General features: G+C 46.5%; 1 protein-coding gene across 2 annotated transcripts in view; it reads left to right on the top strand.

The window, feature by feature from the left end:
- The first annotated feature begins 518 nt into the window (after nucleotides 1-518).
- Nucleotides 519-23045, top strand: part of LOC132825971 (collagen alpha-1(V) chain-like) — a 499923-nt gene continuing 477396 nt past the window's right edge. For both annotated transcript variants that reach the window (XM_060841664.1, XM_060841663.1), the window contains exon 1: nucleotides 519-966. In XM_060841664.1, coding sequence (XP_060697647.1) covers nucleotides 867-966 — 100 coding nt within the window. In that variant the 5' untranslated portion in view covers nucleotides 519-866. The remainder of the gene's footprint in view (nucleotides 967-23045) is intronic.

Genomic DNA, 23045 nt, shown 5'->3' with positions numbered 1-23045 from the left:
AGAAAGGAAGAGACAAAGATACCGAATAAATAAAGGTGTGTGAGATAGTGCCTTGGCAATTCGCTCGGCATCCTGTTGCGGGGACCCGCTTGTTTTGGGACCATACTTTTGGAAAGCTTTGTGTTCCTGTCTTTCAGGATCCTGTGTTTGAGATCTAGTGTTTTTTGATCATTTGTTTGGCATCCTGTCTGAAATCCTGAATATAGACCCTGTGTTTGGAATCACATGTTCAGGATTGTGCATTTGGCATCGTGTGTTTTGGGATGCTGTGTGTGTTGGGATTCAGTGGGTTTGGGATCCTGTGGGTTTGTATTTATTTGACTGTGTATTGTTGAATGTTTAAAGTTGCCGCTTCAGCCGCGGCCTCTCCTGTTGGTTGATGGAAATAAAATAAAGTTAGAACTTGCAGCCTGAGTTCTGGATGTGTTTCCAGCGCCCTCCCTTTCCCTCCCTCCCCAAGTGCCCAATAAAGTGCAGGCTGTTCTGGGCGGTCTCAGCCCTTTGAGTTTGAGTGGGCAGTGAGAGAGCGAAGAGGGGTGGGGGCGAGATCCCAAACCACCAAATCTCTTGTTGCAGTTTTTTGTTGCTGCAGAATTGTTCAGCTCCAGGAGACTGTGAGGGAGCCCAGGTTTTGCTGTCAGCTCGGGGAAAGAAAGGCCAGTTTGCCGAGGCAGCAGAGAGGAGCCCGGAGCTGGGGCTGAGACACTGAAGAGAACCCGAATCACCCAATGGCTTCCTAGATATCCCCCTCCTCACGCCCGTCTGCCCCCACCCCCGAATTCCTGACTCCCCCCCACCCCCACCCCCCTCCCCAAACCCTCACCCCAGTCATTGCCATCCCCTTGTGTAACTGAGCTGGTGACGATATGGATAATCGGAGCCGCTGGAGGAGAGCGACATCGCTTTGGGACTGTGCTGTAACTTTACAAATCCTCACCCTCTCAGTAATAACTTATGTTCATGCAGGTAAGTGCAGACTGTTACTGACCCCAATCTATCCTCACTCCCCAGGAACTCCCCAGGAGGCTGCAAACTCCATTCAAACCCTCTCCTTTACTGGCGATGTCATTGGTTCGAGATTTCAAGTGAACTGAATCAGACTTGCTCTCCATCTCCCCCTCCTCCCCACTCCCTGACACTCTCAATGTGGACTCCATTAGTTTGTTTGAATTGAGTGCATTCCTTTCTTAGAAGGAGTTTTATTTGGTGAGATCAGGTTCCTCGGAATCCTTGTTCAGACTCCGCTCTGACACAACCTGCTCTGAACCAATCACTTCCTCACAGAAACTTTCTGCTTGTTCTTTTGTCTGCGTTCATGTTTAAGTTGGAAGTTTTTTTTCCCCTCCGGGCCAGCCTCAGAGCGGGCTGCTGGCTTTCGCTGGACCTAGTGTCAATTCTCAGATCCACTCCCTCCTGCTGTCCCCAGCCAACTCTTCACAAACCCCATTCCTACCCCAGTCTCAGCATCACAAACCGAACAGCCTCCCAGGACAGCGCTTGAGGGGTTGGAAAGTGGGAGATTGGAAACAGTTCTGGGGCGTGGGGTTGCATTTAGAGATTGGTTCAGGCCAGTTTGGGATGAGTTATGAGTCAATGACTGTCAATGTGTGACATGGAAATATCTCCATGACTGAATTAAAACCAGCAGGTCCACCAGCAGCTCTGAAGGGAGAGATAGAAGCAGAGTTAATGTCTCCAGACCAGGGTGGCTCTTGCTCGTAAATGTTCATGAATGACAGACTAATTTCTGCTGAAGGTCCCAATGAGATTCTCAACACAGGGAATAACTTTCCAATGCAAACAATCAGAGATCTTCAACGCAAAAAAAGACACTTTAGCCCATCATGTCTGTGCTGGTCAAAAACAACTACCTAACCCGTCTCATCCCATTCCCCAGCACTTGGTTCAGAGCCTGTCCACCTTGGTATTGCAAGTATATATCTAGATCCTTCTTCAGTAGGATGAGGGGTTCTGCCTCTCCCTCCATTACAGGCAGTGGGTTCCAAATTCCCACCACACCCTGGGTGAAACAGTTTTTCCTCACATCCCTTCCTTCCCCTTACCTTCAATCTCTGCCACTCTGGTCATTGATTCCTCCTCCAAAAGGAAAAGTTTCTTCCTATCTGTACCCCTGATAATTTTATACATCTCACTCGGGTTCCTTCTCTGTCTCCTCTAATGGAGGAGAATTTTAAAGGAGAGAGGCAGTTGTCTGGATTCAGATTTCCTTCAGGATTTAGTTATAATAACTGTCTTTGAAATATGAGCCGATAAAGCCCAGTCTTAGACAGATAAAAGGGTGTTGCTTGCTTGCAACTTCGGAAAGGCACTCAGTGGGACACAGTCCAGGTATACCAGGTCCTGCCATTTTCACACTAAGAGGATAGAGACAGTACTGACCCTCTGGGTTTCACCACCAGCTCTGTCCATGTCCCAGACCCAGGGGACTGGCATCACACATCTTCCCAGCTCAGAGAGATTTCCACTCTGCTCAGCCAAACCCAGTGTGGTGAAAGCTGTCACTGTGACACTGCAGCTCAGATCTGGTCATCATCTGTCTGAATCGGCCATTCTCCAGGCAACAGGAAATTGAAGGGAAATATTAGTCTGGTGCTGACATGATAGGCCCCGGTGTGTCCTTTGCTGGATGTGTTCCTGTGATTACATTTTTACAGGTTAGAAAGGGTCAATTGCCTGTGTTCTTGGGGAAGGGGAGGGTTGAATGGAAAGGTTCAGTGGGGGCAAGGGATTGGTATTGGTATTGGTAAGGCTGGTGAGACTGAACTGCTGTGTTATTTGCCCAGGGTCAAGGTTCAAATGACAGCTGCTGGCTGCTGAGCTGAGTGCCTTACATTGACTAGGACGCGAGACCTTCTCTCCAGCAACTGGTGACCAGCCAGGAGCTGGAAAAATGGCCAACAGTAAATTGGTCAGATATTTATCTGTTACACATAGTAATCAGTCACTCGGGTGATGTGACTCTGATTGGCTATCCTCATTAATCGCTCAGGTTGTGTGATGCCAATTGGTCATTAACCTTTCACTCAGGCTGTGTATCTCTGATTGGTCATTCTAATCGGTCACTCAGACTGGGTGACCCCTATTGGTAATTTGAACTGGTCACTCAGGCTGTGCAGTTCTGATTGGTCATTCCAAACCCTGTGTCCCAAAGGGAAGCCTTTTCATCCCAACCAAACTGAATGGGAAGTAAAGCTCTGTTAAGAGGACACAAATATCTAGAAATGTTTGTCTGGAGCAGGGAATTTGTGTGAGTATGTGTGTGTGTGCGCGTGTGAGTTGGTGTGTGTTAGAGTGAGTATGTGTATATTTATGTATGTGCAGGAGTGTGTGTGTGAGAGTGTGTGTATGTATTTGAGTGTGGCTGTGGATATGTGAGTGTGTATAAGGGTGTGTGTGTGTGTGAGAGTGTGTGTCACCAGTGCCATTAGCTGCAGTTCGTAGATGATGCTTGTGCATGTGCAATCTCACAGGATGTACTCCAGACCATCGTCAGCACCTTACAGAGACATTTGAGAGCATGGGTCTCACCCTCAACATGTGCGAGATGAAGGTCCTCCACCAAACTGGCCTGGGATTGTGGAGTGAATCCCTGATCATCAAGGTCCATGGGGAGGCCTGAGAGAATGTTGGTCACTACCAGAACCTCGGAGGGGTCCTGTCGGCCAAAGCAGTTTTTGATGACAAGGTGCAGCAGTGCCCCCCAGCGTGCTAGCGCAGCCTTCGGCCGCCTCAGTAAAAGGGTGTTCGAGACCAACAACATCAGACCTGACACCAAGCCCATGGTCTACAGAGCCCTCCTATACGGCTGTGAGCCATGGATTGTCTACAGCAGACACCTCAAGGCACTGGAGCTGTCCCACCAACACTGCCTGCCCAGGATCCTGGGAAACTGCTGAGAAGAAAGATGCACCAACACCAGTCACCCCGACCAGGCCGACATCCCCAACATCGAGGTACTGACCACCCACACCTTCATCAGCTGCAGTGGGCTGGGCATGTTGTCCCCATGACCGACACGAGATTCCCTACTCCCAACTCCGACAGGGCAGGTGAGCCCCAGGAGGACAGAGGAAGCACTTCAGGGATACCCTCTAGGCCTCACTGGGGAAGTGCGGCATTCCCACAGACCCCTGGGAATTATTGGCCCAGGACCAAACAAGTGAGGGAGGAGCATCTGGGAAGGTGTTGAGCACCTTCAGACTGGCCACTGGGAAAAAGCAGAAACCAGGCAAAAACAGCAAAGGGAGCACACTAATGCCCCACACTAATGCCCCACCCACCCCTTTCTGTGACCATCACCTGCCCCAAATGTAGCAGAGTCTGTGGAGGTCACAGTGGTCTGTCCAGCCACTTACAGACTCACTCTGAGAGTGGAAGAGAGTCATCCTCATTTGCAAAGGACCACTGATGATGATAATGATGATGATGATGTGGATGTGTGTTGAATGTGTGAATGTGTGTGTGAGTATGAGACAGTGGTAGACGAAGGTAAAGGCGATGTTGTAGTTGGAGTAGATAGTGTTTGGGGATTAGGTAATTATCTCTGTAAACAGCAGGTTAAGCTGGTGCTTGGGTAACGGATGTCTCGAAGCATGATACTGGAAAGGGAGGGTGACGCAGTCACTGTGAGCTGTGTTCATGAGTCGGGGGCAGTGAGGCAGAAATTCCTATTTGGAGATATCTGGGGAGAAGAGTGTAAATACATTGCTCAGCACTCACTCTGGATTGTTACACACATCATGTGCACATTGGTATTTGGGATGAGGTAAGTGAAATAACTCCACAGAGGTCGGTTTCCCATCATCAAATCACCCTTTATTTTCACATGGAGAATCCTTGACACTGATCCAGTGCCCTCAGGGCCAGTTCTCACAGTGAGGAGGATGTCTGACACTCCTGTTAGTATCTGTCAGCCAGGGGTCCCTGATTGGACCAGATTAACAGCCCCAATCAGGGAACTCATATTCTATGATGTCCACCTGGCTGCCCTCATTACAATCACGATTCCCCTCTCCCTCTGAGTCTGAAGACATAGACTGGTTCTTTGGTTTGTAACTCCTCCTGGGGTGAGGTTCCTCCAACTCTGCCTCTGGTATGGGCAGTGTGTAACACACAGTAGCTCACCTCTCATCCCCAAAATGTCTCGGAAGAATTAATTCTTCTCTTCAGAAGGCCCAGACTTGGAGGCGGCAATATCCACTCTGTCCACCTCCAATTCCAGGGTATCTTCAACGCTTCCTGGAGAGGGAGAGCCCACGGGTTCTAGTCGGAAAAGCAGTCAAAGAGCTGGGCATATTTTGCTACTGTACCGTTTGTGAGTTTTGTGCATTTATATGGTCCACGTGCTTGTTCAGTTCTGTCTGACCCACCCACCCAAACATTATACATCACTGGACCTTACCTCACATCGACCATGTCTCTTTACCAATGCAGATCCATTCCTGTGGTTCCTACACCAAACTTTGTCCACTGAAGTGAACTATCTCTCTTGCTTAGTGTATTCTTATGTCTGGCATTGGCATTCCTGGTGCCATTTCACCCTCCCCCTAGGTCTGGGAAGGTCAGATTTAACCTGGTGTGTCATCGTTTTCCCGTTAGAAATTCTGAGGGAGCTAACCTTGTAGTTGCATGTGGCGTGTTCCTGTAATCAAATAGGAATCTGGACAGTTTGGTATTTAATGAAGCTGTAATTTGTTTCTTTAAGCCTGCCTTTGAAGTTTGGACTGTCCTGTGTACCAGACTATTGGATGGTGGATGGTACGGAGCTGTCCTTATATGTCAAGTACCACTTGACTCTAGGAAATACCCAAATTCCTGGCTAGCAAAGAATGGATCATTATCTGTGACTAACACTTCCGGGAGTCCGTGCATTATAAAAGATACACACAAGTTATCTATCATCGTCTTTGACGAATGAACTGTTTGCACATCCAGCCCTTGCGAGAGGGCATCCACACTCGCTAAGAACATGAAGCCCATGAAAGGACCTGAATAGTTAACATGTAACTGAATCCCGGTTTTACCCGGACATTCCCGAGGATGTGGGGGAGCTGCTGGCAGCAATGTTTGTCCTTGTAGGCACTGCCCCACCAACACCACGATGTCTGCATCCAATCCTGGCCATTAGACATAACTTCTCGCCAATATCTTCATTTTGGAGACCCCTGGATGATCCTGATGGAATTCACCCAGTATCTGGCAGTGACCTTTGCACTTGACCATCACTGTTACTCCCCATAATGATATGTCATCATCTGCGGTGATCTGGTCTCTCTGAGTGTATAAAGGTTTCAGTTCTGGATGTGACAGTCCTTTGGTTTTCACCAGCTGGATCAGTTTTGCTGGGACTGGATCTGTGGCTAAGGCCGGCTGTGCCTGGAAGTGCATCCAGAAAATTAGAAACCATTCTGTAGTTTTCCAGTATTGGTGCCACTGGTGGTGTATCTGCCAGCAGGAGGTGGCTCGGTGAATCTGCAGTTGGTCCTTGGCCTCCTGGACAATGTTCTAACTTGTAATTATGAACAGTTAGTATTCGAACCCACTGCTGAATTTGGCCTGGAGTTATGGGCGGAAATGCCAAGTCCTCTTTAAGTACACCTAGCAGGGGTTTGTGGTCTGTTATTATTATTATAAATTTACATCTGTAAAGGTATTGGTGGAACCTCCTGATTCCAGATATAACCACCAATCCTTCCATCTCCATCTGGGTGTATTTATGCTCTGCATTAGCCAAAGTCCTGGCCTTTCCTCTCCATTGAGCGAATACCTCCCTAATGCTGTACAGTGAGGCGTCACATGTCAATACCAGATCTTGCTTGGGATCGCATTGCGCCAACACCTCAGAGCGTGAAAGCTCTTTCTTCATTTCCCTCAAGGCTGTGGTTTGGTTACCTGACCATTTCCAAGGCTGACCCTTGATGCAAAGGTGACTGGTCGGAGGCCAGATTGTGTGTGAACTTTCCGTAATAATTCACCAGCTTCAGGAAAGACCCAAGCTCTGTTACAGACATGGGAGCCAGGGCAACTTTGATTCCCCTCACTGTATCTTCCAAATGGTATAACCCAATCTGGTGAGCTCTGCAGCCCAGGTAGATCAGTTGGGATGCCTGGAAAACATTGTTTTTTCTTTTAAGATGTACACCCACCTGGGGGAAATAGCTAAGGACTATGTCCAAGTGCTCTAAGTACTCTTTATTGGTTTTCCCTGTTATTAGCACATCATCTGACTAAATGGTGATCTGGTGTAAACCTTGTAAAAACCTTCTCCAATGTCCACTGACAAACTGCACAGGCTGGCGATACCCCAAATGGCAGCCTCATTTCTTGATATAAACCCTTATGGCTATTCACTGTAGCACACTCCAGGGAATCCTCATTTCATCGCAATTGCAAGGACACAGATTCGTGTCCAGCTTCATGAAGGGCAGCACCCCCAAACCCCTCCCCCCCCCCCCCCGCCAGCCCCCCCCAACCCCCTCCCCCCCCGCCAGCACCCCCCAAACTCCCGCCAGCTCCCCCTCCAACCCCCAACCCCCCCCCCCCCGGAATGTTGTGGGGGTCCTGTGTGCGAGGGATTGGTTATTTATCCAGCTTCAAACATCCAGTTACCGTTTGTTTAAAATCCCCAGAAAGGTGAACCGACCCATCAGGCTTCACAGTCAGTGTGACCGGTGCTGCCCATTCCACAACCAGGACTGGTTTGATGGTTCCTTCCCTTTCCAGCCCCCTGATTCCTGCCTCGACTTTTGCCCATAATGCAAATGGCAGTGGGCGGGCCTTGCAGAATCATGGAATTGCTTCCTGTCCAACATGCAGGGTGACTTTATCTCCTTTGATCATCCCTAGACCTTCCTGAAAAGCATCCGGGTAATTAATTAGGATTTCACTCATGCTGTCATTTTCTAATCGAAAATGTTGAGCTAATGTAGGTGAACCTTTCTGAACTAATTTCATCCCTTCAAGATTGGCCTCAAGCCATTAACTATAATCATTGGTAACTGGACCAGCTTCTTCTAATCAGAGACAGGAACCAAAGTTGTCCCCTTAATCTGTAATGGTTCCCCAGTATTGGTTCTCAATGTAACCAAAGTCTTGTGCAAACGCAAGGAACGGTGTCCAGAGCAAATATTTCTCAAGACGGATTGTGCGATCACTGAAACGGCCACGCTGGTATCAACCTCCATTAGAACCAGGTGACATTCAACCAGTCCTTTATTTTGATAGGTTCTCATTTGGATGTTGCTAAAAAGATTTAGCTATTCCAAGTCAGATGTAAGTGGGCTTTCCAAGGTGTGCATCCTCCCGGATACTGGCCGATGAGTTCTCTTACTCCATTTAGGTCTAGTGAGACTCTTTAGCTGCCTTGAGTTTGCACAATTATAGTGGCTTGCCGACCTAAAGCCTGAAGAAAAATGTAATTGTTTAGTTGAGGCTTGGCTTTGTTTTGGGGTTTTGCTGGGGGCTGACCTTGAGTCTCCCTATTCAGGATATTTTCTGAGTGAGGCTATGCAATTGCTAGCACCTAAGTGGTGTTTCTCAAGTTCAGTCAGACTGGCAGGCGTGTTCACAGCTATGGGAATATCCTGCAACTCATATACTCATATTTTCCCATGATCAAACCAGTTATAGTGCCTGTTGAAGTCTAGTTGGGCTTCAGTTAGTAGGTGATTTTGCATGGATACATCATTAATCCCACATACCAAACAGGCTCTCAGCATCTCATTAAGGATTAAACTAAAGTCACATGCCTCTGCCAGTAATCTTAACCGAGTCAAAAATAGGTTTATTAGTTCTCAAATTGCTGAGTAAAACCGATAGCATCTCAGTTAGAAGAGGCTTGGGGTCATAATATTCCTTAACTAAATCCATTAACTCTTGAAGGGTTTTAGTATCTGGTACTCCAGGGAAAGGTAGCCTCCTAATAACTGAAAAAGCAATGGGTCCACAAGCTGTTGTTCATTGCTGTCATCTGCTGCAATGTCATTTGCCTGGAAAAAATAATGCATCCTTTCCACAAACTGGATTCAGTGTCCAACAGCAGGATCGACCAAGTCAAGCTTCCCAACCAACAGCATGGTGCCAGAATTGCTTAGCCTCACTCAAAAACATCAGTTGGGAGCAAATTTCTTGAGGAGTGTGCTTTTCTCTCATCACCACTGAAATAACTCCACAGAGGCCGGTATTCCGTCACCAAGTCACCCTTTATTTACTTCTGTAGAGTCCTTGACACTGATCCAGCTCACTCAGAGCTAGCTGTCAGTGTGAAATGGATATCTGACATTCCTGTTTATATCTACTAAGAAAAGGTGAGGACTGCAGATGCTGGAGATCAGAGTCAAAACGTGCAGCACTCGGAAAGCACAGCAGGTCAGGCAGCATCCAAGGAGCAGGAGAGTCAATGGTTTGGGCATCAGCCCTTCGTCAGGAAGCCCACATTCCCAGTGCTTTCCCAGTGCCACACTTTTCAATTCCTGTTTCTATCTGTTAGCCAGGGCTCCCTGATTGGATTAAATTAACAGTCCCAATTAGGGAACTCATATTGTATGTGGTCCATCTGGCTCACCTGGATATAGTCACTACAGTGACTGTGTGACTGGACAGACACGTCTACTAGGAAAGGATAATTTGGGGAGTCTCCAGGGCTTTTGGAGCTGGAAACAATGAAGAGGTGGGAAACGTTGTTTCATAATAATTTGAAAACAAACGAAAGGAACGAGAACAGAGGAATTGTCAAAAATTGTGTTTTGTAAGATGCTGGTATACAGAAAGCTACAAGTTGTAAACTGATTAAATTCAGAGAAAAAGCAAGAAATGTATGCTGAGCAGAGCAGCAGTTACAACCATTCAATCCGGCCCACCAATCAGGAACCTGAGTAGGCCATTCAGCCCCTCAAGCCTGCTCCACTAACCAGAACGATCACAGCTGGTCTGATTGTGGCCTCAACTTTAGCTGGCTTTTTCTAAGAACCATTGACTCCCTTGTTAGTCAAGGAAGGTCAGAGTTATGTGCCAAATCAGTGGTCTTTACAAACTAGGGCTGTAGTGGTGTAGTGGTAATGTCCAGAAAAGCCCAGGATCAATTTCCACCTTCCCCGGAGTTGTGTCTTAACTGGTTGATGAGAAGATATTTATATGGAATAAACCGATGGAATTGCAGATACATATTCATTTGGTGGCAATGACACAGTAGTCAGTGTTGAGACAGTTGGTACTGGGAAGTCATTACACTAGCTTATAAAGTATATTGGAAGGTAGGGAAAACAGCAGAGTGCAACAAATAGGTTAAATGATTAAGGAGGAAATCACTTAATTGTCAAGTGAGCATATAGCAAGTAAGAAGTGGTACTTTATGAGTATAATTAAATCATAAAAGATTTGAGATTGCAGTGGGAGTTGTATATACCTTCCTGGTAGTAGCTGTGAAATGGTAGATTCTATAAATGCAACGACTAGACAAGTGTGTAGCAAAGACAGCGTGTTATTAATGGGGGGATTTTAACATTTGAACGCAGATTGGTATGTCAGAAAGGTAGTGAATTTATTGAATGTGTTCAGGACAAGTTTTCTACATCAAGGGCTGATTTACAGGGGAAGTTGGGACTCTAATGCTGGAATTTTTAAAATGCACTTACCGGCATGGGGTCTTGCTCGACTATTTTATTAACTGGTAGTTATTGCCATCAACTGGTCTAACTCCCAGTTTTCAGACAGTGACAAAATAATTATCTTCAGTCAGAGTGAAGAGAGCTACTCACAGTTTCAGCCTTGCTCTGTCTGAGATGTCACTGGGTCAGAGGTGTCTCTCTAGCTTATTTAACATGGTTACAAATCACACAACACCAGGTTATAGTCCACAGGTTTAATTGGAAGCACACTAGCTTTCATCAGGTGATAGTGGAGGGCTCGATCGTCACACAGAATTTATAGCAAAAATTTACAGTGTGATGTAACTGAAATTATACATTGAAAAATTGATTGTCTGTTAAGCCTTTCATCTGTTAGAATACAGTGAAACTATCACTGTATAATTTCAGTTCCATCACACTGCAAATTTTTGCTATAAATTCTGTCTGACGATCGAGCCCTCCACTATCACCTGATGAAGGAGCGTTGCTCCGAAAGCTAGTGTGCTTCCAATTAAACCGGTTGGACTATAACCTGGTGTTGTGTGATTTTTAACTTTGTACATCCCAGTCCAACACCGGCATCTCCAAATCGTGTTTAACGTGCTATTTGTTACAAGTTCTGCATCAGCCGATGTGGTCCTTTGTCTCGTTGCTTGTTTGGCCAGTGCCTTGCCTGACCTCTCTTGCCTTTCTCAGGCTCAACTCAATTCCGAAGATGACTTGATGGATGCAGTTCAGGCTTGCCTTATCTCCTCAGGGATAATGACTCGATTTCCTTTGTATGGGATGCTGTCTTAGGCTATGACTTCAGAGTTTATCCTTGATGCTTTCAGGCCATCCTTTCACCCTGACCTCCTGCTTTACGCAGAGTTGCATCCTGGGTAGTTTGTTTAGGTTTGATTCAAATTCTTTTCTTTCAGAGTTGATGAGATAAACCTGATCTTTTTTAGCTAAGTGTCAGTTTCATCAAGTTTCAAGAAAGGTTTCTCTCCGTGAGGCTAAGCAAGTTTTCTCGTTGCAACTTACTGAACTTTCACCATTGTCATAAAACCATAAGAGATAGGAGCAGAGTAGGCTCTTCAGGCCCACTGAGTCTACTTCACCATTCAATGAGATCGTGGCTGATCCAATCATCTTTAACTCCACTTTCCAGCCTTTTCCCCATCACCCACAATTCCCCCGACTGATTTAAAATTTGTCGTTCACAGCCTTGAATATACTCAGTGACCCAGCTCCAATAGCCTTCTGTAGTAAACAATTCCACAGATTCACGACCCTCTGAGAGAAGAAATTCCTCCTCATCTCTGTGCAACCTGTTTTTCTCAGATAAAGCTGTATGGTCCTAGACTCTCCAACAAGGGGAAGCATTCTCTCCACATCTCTCCAGTCAAGCCTCCTAAGGATCTATATGTTTCAATAAGGTCACCTCTCATTCTTCTAAACTCCAATGAGTACAGGCCTGACCTACTCACCCTCTCCTCGTAATCCAGTCCCTCCCTACAGTGGATCAGCTGAGTGAATCTTCTCTGGACTGTCTCTAATGTAGGTGTATTTTTCCTTCAATAAGGCACCCAAAAACTGTTCACAGTATTCCAGCTGTGCTCTGTCTAGTACCTTGTGTAGTTTTGGCAAAACTCCCTACTTTTATAATCCATTCCCTTTGAAATAAAGGCCAACATTCTTTTGCCTTCCCTATTACCCACTAGCTTTTTGTAATTCATGGGCAAGGATTCCCAAATCCTTGGGTTCGGGAATTTTTTGCCACCTTCTTCCATTTAAATAATACTCAGCTCCTCTATTCTTGCTGCCAAAGTGTATAACCCCCGTCCCCCCATTCCAATTGCTAAGTTTTAACCCATTCATTTTACCAGTCTATATCCCTGTGCAGACTCTTTGTGTCATCCTCACCACTTGCCTTCCCACCTATTCTTGTGTTAACTTCAAACTTGGTGATAGTACATTCACTTTCCTCATCCAAGTCATTAATATCTGACCCCAGCAATGATCCCTGTAGCACTCCACTCATTACAAATTACCATCCTGAAAATGCTCACACTATTCCAATTCCCTGTCTCCAATCAGCCAATCCTCTATCCATTCTAATGTACTGCTTTCAATACAGTGAGCTCGTAAGTGTGCTACCTTTTCAAATATCTTCTGAATATTCAAATGCTCTATGTTCATTACAGTAGCGCTATGACACCCAGGACTAGAAGTAGAGCTATGACACCAGACCATGCCAGCCTGCTTCTAGACTGCTGCCAGTTTCTAAACAGCCTCAAACCATCTGGAGGAACACACAGTGATGTAGTAAGAAGATCAATGAGCTTCTCCACTCTTCCATAAACGCCAGCTTCTCTCTTATAACTCATTCTAACCCTGCTGTCTTCAACTCCCACCAAGGCTCATGCTCACTCACTCATTGTGTGCAACATCTTCCCATGTGCTGTTCCCCACCTCAGCTTCCAACAGCACTAACCCTACATATCATCTGCACTGCCTACTCTCAACCGGGACACCTCCCCACCTACACCAGAAATAACAACTGTGTCACCCACTTCCATGATCTGTAATACCTGTCTGTCTGTCTCTCTCTCTCTCTCTCTGTGTTTCTTATTCCAGGAAAAAAACAGCCCACAGTACTGTATGCACTGCTGTGCGATTATTGATTTCAGGATTTTGTAAAAGGCTAAACAAGCTTTTGAAAGTAGAAGACTAGATTGTTCTGGATTTAAACAGTGTGTAATTTGGGGAATTGTCTTGACTGTGGGTGGGGAGTTCAGGTTAAGCTGTGATCCTGGACATTCCTGATTTCCTTTCAATGTCTCAGTTTCACAGAGGACCAGAACAGACATTGAACCTCACGCTCTTTTCCCAGCAGCGTTCCTGTCGTGGTCATTGTCTGCTGCTCCCTGCCCATTTCCTATGTCATGACACGGTTGATATTCCAGTGTATATCCAGGTTGATTGAAACGCCAAGTGGGTATAAGGGACTGAGTGATGGATTCCTGCTTGGAATTTGTGGGTTCAGATGAACCTGCCTGACTGTAAGCTGACCTTGCATTGCAATAAACCAATTTGATTTGATTTAATTTGATTTATTGTCATCACATGTACTGAGATACAGTGCAAAGTATTGTTTTGCATGCAATACAGGCAGATCATACCTTAAGTAAGTACATCAGGATAATAGAGAATGGTATACAGCTACAGCGAAAGTGCAGAGAAAGATCAACTCTGATATATTAGAGGTCAGTTCATAAGTCTGATAACAGTGGGGAAAAAGCTGTTCTTAAATCTGTTGGTGATTGAGCGTGCACTTCTGCAGACCAAGCCCTCCATACAGCATTAGGATGTTAGGAGGCTTCTGTTTGTACTGCAGTGGCTCACGAAGGAAGCTCGTCACCACCATCTCAGGGAGACAAAGGCAACGGGCAATCAATGTTGGACCAACCAGCGAAGCCCACATCTCCTGAATTAAGAAAACAAAAAAGGAAGCTGAGACCCCGTTCCCTCAACGCTGCATCACAGTTGCTGGCTTACTCCGTCTGTAACTTGGGAATCTGCAGAGATTGTGTGGTGCTTTGGTAATGACCTGTGCTGAGCCCTCGAGCTGATGATCAATGCAGGGAGAGTGTGTGTTTGTGCATTTTGGGGGCTGGGAGACCTGGCAGACAAATCAACCCAGACTGCATTTGACCCTTCTAAAATTCAGATTGGATTTTTCTGAGAGCCTTGCTGGCGCCTCCTGGCTGTTCCTGAGCTCCCTGTTGCCAGGCAGAGAGTAGAGGCATCCAGTACTCAGAGACCTTTCAGCTGAACATGAGCTGAAACACACTGCTGGCTGATCGCATGAAAAGATGGGACTTAGCAATGAATCCATCAGAGGTCCATGCAGAGTGCTGCCGAGTTCCAGAAACCCCTTGTTATACACAGAGCAATGTGTACCCCAGGGCAAGAGGTACTACTAGCACCAGCCCTGACCTTGACCAGGACTTGGGCTTGCCCAGTCAGAGAGTCAGGGAGCCCAGTCAGATGCTCAAATAACTGCTGGCTCCTTTTTTCCCCCACCAATAAAGTCAGAAAGTGAGCAGTTCAAAGACAGCTCAGAGCTGAGAAATGTGACCCCACTGCAGGTAATTTAGGCCAGGACCAGCTGAGCTTGATCCTGTCCCAACAAAAGAATGACAGGAGCCTTTGTCAGCTGTGGCTCAGGGGTCAACTCACTGACCTCTGACCCAAAATGTCAAGGAGCTCATAACAACATTCAAAACTTTCATTTCCAGAGTGGTACTGAGGGTATGCCGTATTGACGGAGGGCCAGTGCTGAGGGAGCATCACACTATTGGAGGGTCAGTACTGAGGAGTGCTGCACTGACAGTACAGCACAATACAGGCCATTTGGTTCACAGTGTTGTGCCGAGCATTTATCTTAATCCAAGGTCAACCTAACCTACACACCCCTCAACTTACCGCCATCCATGTGCTTGTTCAGCAGTCGCTTAAATGTCCCTAATGTCTCTGACTCTACTCCCACCGCTGGCAGTGCATTCCACACACCCACCACTCTCTGTGTAAAGAACCTATCTCTGACATCTCCCCATATCTCCCTCCAATCACCTTAAAATTATGACCCCTTGTGACAGCCAATTCTGCCCTGGGGAAAAGCCTACTCTATCTATGCCTCTCATTATCTTGTACACCTCTATCCTTCTTCTCCCCAGTGTGAAAAGCCCTAGCTCACTCAATCTCTCTGCAGAAGACATGCCCTCTAGTCCAGGCAGCATCCTGGTAAATCTCCACTGCATTCTGTCTACAGCATCTATATCCTTCCTATACTGAGGCAACCAGAACTGGACACAATGTTCCAAGTGTGGTCTAGGGTCAATGCCAATGGAGTGCTGTACTGTCGGAGGGTCAGTACTGAGGGAGCGCCAAACTGTCGAGGTTCAGTGCTGAGGGAGTGCCGCACTGTTGGAGGGTCAGTGCCGAGGGAGTGCCACACTGTTGGAGGGTCAGTGCTGAGAGAGTGCCGCACTGTCGAAGGGTCCATGCTGAGGGAATGCTGCACTGTTGGAGGGTCAGTGCTGAGAGAGTGCCGCACTGTCGAAGGGTCCGTGCTGAGGGAATGCTGCACTGTTGGAGGGTCAGTGCTGAGGGAGTGCCGCACTGTCGAAGGGTCCGTGCTGAGGGAATGCTGCACTGTTGGAAGGTCAGTGCTGAGGGAATGCTGCACTGTCGGAGGGTCAGTGCTGAGGGAATGCTGCACTGTTGGAGGGTCCGTGCTGAGGGAGTGCTGCACAATCGATGAGTCAGTACTGAAGGAGTGCTGCACTGATTATTAAACCTTTTCAGAGCTTTGACCTGTCATTAACAACATGTTAATTTTATTAGTGGAAAGGCATTTTCCATTTTAGGGATGGGAGTACAAACAAGTGCAGAGCATGGGTATGACAAAATTTTGAGTAAACTGATGCTGAAAAAGGCCTTCACAGGATAGATATCAGGCAGTGAACACAATTCAGACCTGGGACGAACACACAAAGTTCAGAGGGGATGGGCTGGTGTAAATCAGAGAATTTCACGTCTGACAGTGATTTTCCTGCACATCCATCCACCTGATTTACTGTGTCCGTTGCTCTCGATATGGTTTCCTCTACATCGGGGTGACAGAACACCAACTCACGGAATGTTTCAGGGAACACCTCTGGGACACACCCACCAAACAACCCCACAACCCTGTGGCTGAACGCTTCAACTCCCCCTCCCACTCTGCCAAGGACTTGCAAGTCCTGGGTCTCCTCCACAACCAAATCCTAGCCACCCAATGCCTGGAGGAAGAACGCCTCATCTTCTGCCTTGAGACTTTTCACCCACACAGCATCAACATTGACTTCACTAATTTCCAAATCTCTCCTCCCAGATCCAACCCTCCAACTCGGTATTGCCCTCGCGACCTGTCCATAAGACTATAAGACATAGGAGCAGAAATTAGGCCACTCATCCCATTGAGTCAGTTCCACCATTCAATCATGGCTGATAAGTTTCTCAACCCCATTCTCTCGCTTTCTCCCTGTAACATTAAGATTGATAAGTCTCCAGAGCCAAACCAGACTTATCCTCAGTTGCTCCAGGAAGCGAGTAAGGAGGTTGCTAAGCCGCTGGCAAAGATCTTTGCATCCTCACTCTCCACAAAAGTCGTACCGGAGGGTTGGAGGGAATGTTGTCCCTCTTTTCAAGAAGGGTAATAGGGAAATCCCTGGCAATTACAGACCAGTCAGTCTTACATCTTTTGTCAGCAAAGTTTTGGAAAGAATTCTGAGGGATAGGATTTATGACTATTTGGAAAAGCATTGTGTGATTAAAGGCAGTCAGCATGGCTTTGTGAGGGGCAGGTCATGTCTCATAAATCTTATTGAGTTCTTTGAGGAGGTGACGAGACAGGTCGACGAAGGTCAAGCAGTGGATGTGGTGGATATGGATTAGAGTGGTGCTGGAAAAGCACAGCAAGTCAGGCAGCAACTGAGGAGCAGGAAAATCGACATTTTGGGCAAAAGCCCTTCATCAGGAGAGGGCTTTTGCTGGAAATGTCAATTATCCTGCTCGTCGGATGCTGCCTGACTTGCTGTGTTTTTCCAGCACCACTCTAATCTAGACTCTGATTTCCACCTTGTGCAGTACCTACTTCTGCCGTGGTGTATATGAACATCAGTAAGGCATTTGATAAGGTTCCCCATGGTCGGCTTATTCATAAAGTCAGGAAGTATGGGATACAGGGAGATTTGGCTATCTGAATTTAGAATTGGTTGGCTGATAGAAGGCAGAGAGTGGTTGTCGATGGAAAGTATTCTGCCTGGAGTGGTGAGTGGTGTCCCACAGGGCGCTATTCTTGGGCTTCTGCTCTTTGTAGTTTTCAGAATTGACTTGGATGAGGAAGTTGAGGTATGGGTTAGTGAATTTTCCAATGACACAAAGGTTGGAGGTGCCTTTGATAGTATCAAGGGCTATTGGAGGCTGCAGCGTGACACAGACAGGATGCAGAGCTGGGCTGAAAAATGGCAGATGGAGTTCAACCTGGATAAATGTGAAGTGATGCATTTTGGAAGGTTGAACTCGAATGATGAATATAGGATTAAAGACAGGATTGTTGGCAGTGTGGAGGAACAGAGGGATCTTGGTGTTCAAGTACATAGATCCCTCAAAGTTGCCACCCAAGTGGATAGGGTTGTTAAGAAAGCATATGGTATTTTGGCTTTCATTAACAGGGGGATCGAGTTTAAGAGCCGTGAGGTTTTGCTGCAACTCTACAAGTCCCTGGTGAGACCACACTTGGAATATTGTGTCCAGTTCTGGTTGTCCTATTATAGGAAAGATACAGAGGCTTTGGAGAGGGTGCGAAGAAGGTTTACCAGGATGCTGCCTGGACTGGAGGGCTTGTCTTATGAAGGGAGGTTGACTAAGCTCGGACTTTTCTCTCTGGAGAGAAGGAAGAGAGGTGACTTGATCAAGACATACAAGGTAATGAGAGACATGGATAGAGTCAATAGACTTTTCCCCAGGGCAACATTGACTGGTACGAGGGGTCATAGTTTGAAGATATTTGGAGGAAGGTATAGACAAGATGTCAGAGGTAGGTTCTTTACGCAGAGAGATGTGAATGCATGGAAGGCGTTGCCAGCGGTGGGGGTGAAAGCAGGGTCATTAGGGATATTTAAGTTACTGTTGGACACAGGCACATGGACAGCAATGAATTGAGGAGTGTGTAGGTTAGGTTATTTATTTTAGATTAAGAATAATCCTCGTTACAACATCGTGGGCCGAAGGGCATGTTCTGTGCTGTACTTTTCTATGTTCTATGTTCTAATCCTTGATCCCCTTGGTACTCAAGAAGCTCTTATCTCAGTCTTAAATATACTCAATGACCTAGCCTCCACAGCCTTCTGTAGCAATGAATTCCATAGATTCCCCACTCTCTGGTTAAAGACATTCCTCCTTATCTCCATTCTAAAAGGTTTCCCCGATACTCTAAGGCTATGTCCTGGATCTAGTCTCTCCTACCAACGGAAACATCTTCCCAACATCCACTCTGTCCAGGCCATTCAGTATTCTGTATGTGTCAATTAAATCACTCCCTCATCTTCTAAATTCCATCGCGTACAAACCCAGAGTCCTCAAACATTCCTCATATGTTAAGCCTTTCATTCCTGGGACCATTCTCATGAACGTCTTCCAAATAGGCTCCAGGGCCAGTACATCCTTCCTGAGATATGGGGCCCAAAACTGTGCAAATGGGGTCTGACCAGAGCCTTATAGAAGCTCAGAAGTACATTCCTGCTTTTGTATTCTACCTGTCCATCTTCCTTCTCACGTATCCACTTCACCCTCCTCACTGACTTATCACAATTGTCCCCCATCTGCATCCACCTATTGCCTTCCCACTACCTTCACCCCAGCCCAGCCCCAATCCCACCCAGCCCAGTGTCTCTCAGCTCCTTTCCCCTTCCACATTCCTGATGAAGAGCTAATGCCCCTAACATCGACTCTCCTGCTCCTCGGACTCTGCCTGACTGTGCTTTTCCAGCGCTGCACTTTTCTATTCTGACTCTCTAGCATCTGCAGTCCTCGGTTTCACCTACAGACAGCATGAGTTTGGTGGGACAGTTTAGAAAAAAGGGATTTACATTACAGCCAGTGATGTCTGTGTTTACTGAGCCAGCAGATTTTGCCCAGTTCTTGGTTATGGGTGAGGTAGACACTATGATTGAAAGTTGATAAAGAATATGAATTATTGAGACTGGATATACTTGAGGGATTGTATCTTGGAGGAACAAGGTAAGTATCATTGGCTATCAGCTTCCAATCCAGCTTCAATCCTGCTGATTAGAAATGGGATGTTTATTCAAAGTTGGATGTAAAGATTAAGCCAGTAACAATGAACTAGTTGACTTGCCCTCAAGGCTGGAAACGTTGGAAATAATAACCTTGGACAAAATTGACAGCGAATTGAACAGATCTGGGGAGAATAAAGGAAAGTCACATCAAGCATATCAAGCTGATCGGATGTCTGCTTTTTGATGTGAAAGATAATTAATGAGGGGAATGGAGTTGATTTGATTCACACAGCCTTCCATAAGACATCTGATAAAGTGCCATATAACAAGTTTGTCACTGAAGCTGGAATCCAGGGGAGAAAAGGACAGTGGCATCACAATTGAAAATTCACTGAGTGCCCAGGTAGAGGGCGTAGCTGTGACCAGTTGTTTTCAGACTGGTGAAGGTTATTGTGTGGACTTGCCTGAGGGTTTTGTTCCTCTTGATATTTACGAATGAGTTGGACTTGCATGGACAGACTTCAGTTTTAAAATATATGGATGGCACTTGTAATGGATGATTGTGTAAGTTAATGTGAGTGAGTGTGAAGGGGATGAGTGAGTGTGTAATAGATGAGAGACTATAGGTGAGTGTTTAATGGATGAGTGAGTGCATGAGTCCAAATAAGTGTTAATGGATGAGTGGGTGTGCAAGTGAGTGTGTAATCGATGGGTGAGTGCGTCCGTGATGAGAATGAGTGTGTAATGCATGAGGGGATGTGTAATGGGTTGCTCACGCCATTGGATCAGTTCCTGGAGAGTTCTGTGCTTGGATCTACCCCACACACCTGCTATTAGTTTCCCAATATCGGAATCCTCATGATGCTGACTTGTCAGAGAGGTTATGGCAGAGAGAGGGAGGGAGAGAGACCTATCACCTCCATGCTCATCTTCTTGCATCAATTGGAAGGAATTGTGTCCTCACTCCCTGATTGGAAGGTTCTTGACTTTGAGTCAAACAGTTGTCTACCTCTGCTATATTTGTACCAAACTGGCAGATAACCTTTACACCTCACTGTCCTTCCTGGGGTTTGCCTCCTGGGTGTGAATCTCTTTTTAGGAAGAACCTAGGAAAAGGTGTGGTATTATCCAAACTGAGCAAATTCATTATTGATGCAGAAGGGACTTTCCTCCTGCCTCCAAACTTTCCTGAAGGCCCTGCCCTGTCATTGCCTTCAGGGCCAAGCTACCTCTCAGGTTGCTCCAGGGACCTACAGCTACATCCCCTCATCACTCACCAAGATATTATCCTCAATCTCCATTTCCCTCGAGGTCCCAGCCTCCTCCACTGCTAATTGAACACACTGACACTGAACACCTTCATATACTCTCCCGCTTAACCTTCCCTGTTGCTGGAGGAACAGTCCCAGCTTCGCTAGTCTCTCCACATTTGCTGAACTCCCTCACCCCAGAATCGTTCTTGTAAACCACTTGTGTAAACTTCATGTGTACCTCTGAGCAAACCCCGTGTAAATCTCTTGCATACCTCTGAGTAAACCCCGTGTAAATCTCTCGCGTACCTCTGAGTAAACCCCGTGTAAATCTCTCGCGTACCTCTGTGTAAACCCGTGTCAATCTCTCGCATACCTCTGTGTAAACCCCGTGTAAACCATTCGCGTACCTCTGTGTTAACCCCGTGTAAATCTCTCGCGTAGCTCTGTGTAAACCCCGTGTAGATCTCTCGCGTACCTCTGTGTAAACCCCGTGTAAATCACTCGCATGCCTCTGTGTAAACCCCGTGTAAATCTCTCGCGTACCTCTGTGTAAACCCGTGTCAATCTCTCGCATACCTCTGAGTAAACCCGTGTAAATCTCTCGCGTACCTCTGTGAAAACCCCGTGTAAATCTCTCGCGTACCTCTGTGTAAACCCCGTGTAAACCATTCGCGTACCTCTGTGTTAACCCCATGTAAATCTCTCGCGTAGCTCTGTGTAAACCCCGTGTAGATCTCTCGCATGCCTCTGTGTAAACCCAATGTAAATCTTTTGCGTACATCTGTGTAAACCCCGTGTAAATCTCTCACGTACCTCTGTGTAAACCCCGTATAAATCTCTCGCATGCCTCTGGGAAAACCCCATGTAAACCTCTCAAGTACCTCTGTGTAAAACCCCGTGTAAATCTCTCGCATACCTCTGTGTAAACCCCGTGTAAATCTTTCGTGTAGCTCTGTTTAAACCCCGTGTAAATCACTCGTGCACCTCTGTGTAAATGTCTCGCGTACCTCTGTGTAAACCCCATGTAAATCTATCGCATGACACAGTGTAAACCCCGTGTAAACCTCTCAAGTACCTCTGTGTAAAACCCCGTGTAAATCTCTCGCGTACCTTTGTGTAAACCTCTTGCATACCTCTGTGTAAACCCCATGTAAATCTTTCATGTAGCTCTGTGTAAAACCCGTGTAAATCACTCGTGCACCTCTGTGTAAATCTCTCGCGTACCTCTGTGTAAACCCCATGTAAATCTCTCGCATACCTCTGTGTAAACCCCGTGTAAATCTCTCGCATAACTCTGTGTAAACCCCGTGTAAATCTCTCGCATGCCTCTGTGTAAACCCCATGAAAATTTATTGCGTACCTCTGTGTAAACCCTGTGTAAATCTTTTGCATGCCTCTGTAAACCCCATGTAAATCTATTGAGTACCTCTGTGTAAACCCCGTGTAAATCACACACGTACTTCTGTGTAAAACACCGTGTAACTCTCGTGTACCTCTGTGTAAACCCCGTGTAAATCTCTTGCATGTCTCTGTGAAAACCCCGTGTAAACCTCTCACATACCTCTGTGTAAACCCCGTGTAAATCTCTCGTGTAGCTCTGTGTAAAACCCCGTGTAAATCGCTCGCGTACCTATGTGTAAACCCCATGTAAATCTATCGCGTACCTCGGTGTAAACCCCGTGTAATTCTCACACATACTTCTGTGTAAACCCCGTGTAAATCACTTGCATGTCTCTGTGAAAACCCCGTGTAAATCTCTCGCGTACCTGTGTAAACCCTGTGTAAACCATTCGCGTACCTCTGTGTTAACCCCGTGTAAATCTCTTGCGTAGCTCTGTGTAAACCCCGTGTAGATCTCTCGCATGCCTCTGTGTAAACCCAATGTAAATCTTTTGCGTACATCTGTGTAATCCCCATGTAAATCTCTCGCGTACCTCTGTGTAAACCCGTGTCAATCTCTCGCATACCTCTGTGTAAACCCCGTGTAAATCTCTCGCATACCTCTGTGTAAACCCCGTGTAAATCTCTCACATACCTCTGTGTAAACCCCGTGTAAATCTCTCGCATACCTCTGTGTAAACCCGTGTCAATCTCTCGCATACCTCTGTGTAAACCCCGTGTAAATCTCTCGCGTACCTCTGTGTAAACCCCGTGTAAACCATTCGTGTACCTCTGTGTTAACCCCGTGTAAATCTCTTGCGTAGCTCTGTGTAAACCCCGTGTAGATCTCTCGCATGCCTCTGTGTAAACCCCATGTAAATCACTCGCGTACCTCTGTGTAAACCCTGTGTAAATCTCTCACGTACCTCTGTGTA

Source organism: Hemiscyllium ocellatum, chromosome 21, assembly GCF_020745735.1.
Source record: "Hemiscyllium ocellatum isolate sHemOce1 chromosome 21, sHemOce1.pat.X.cur, whole genome shotgun sequence".
Lineage (NCBI taxonomy): Eukaryota > Metazoa > Chordata > Chondrichthyes > Orectolobiformes > Hemiscylliidae > Hemiscyllium > Hemiscyllium ocellatum.
The sequence above is the reverse complement of the archived record's forward strand: the minus strand, read 5'-3'. Positions and strand labels throughout refer to the sequence as shown.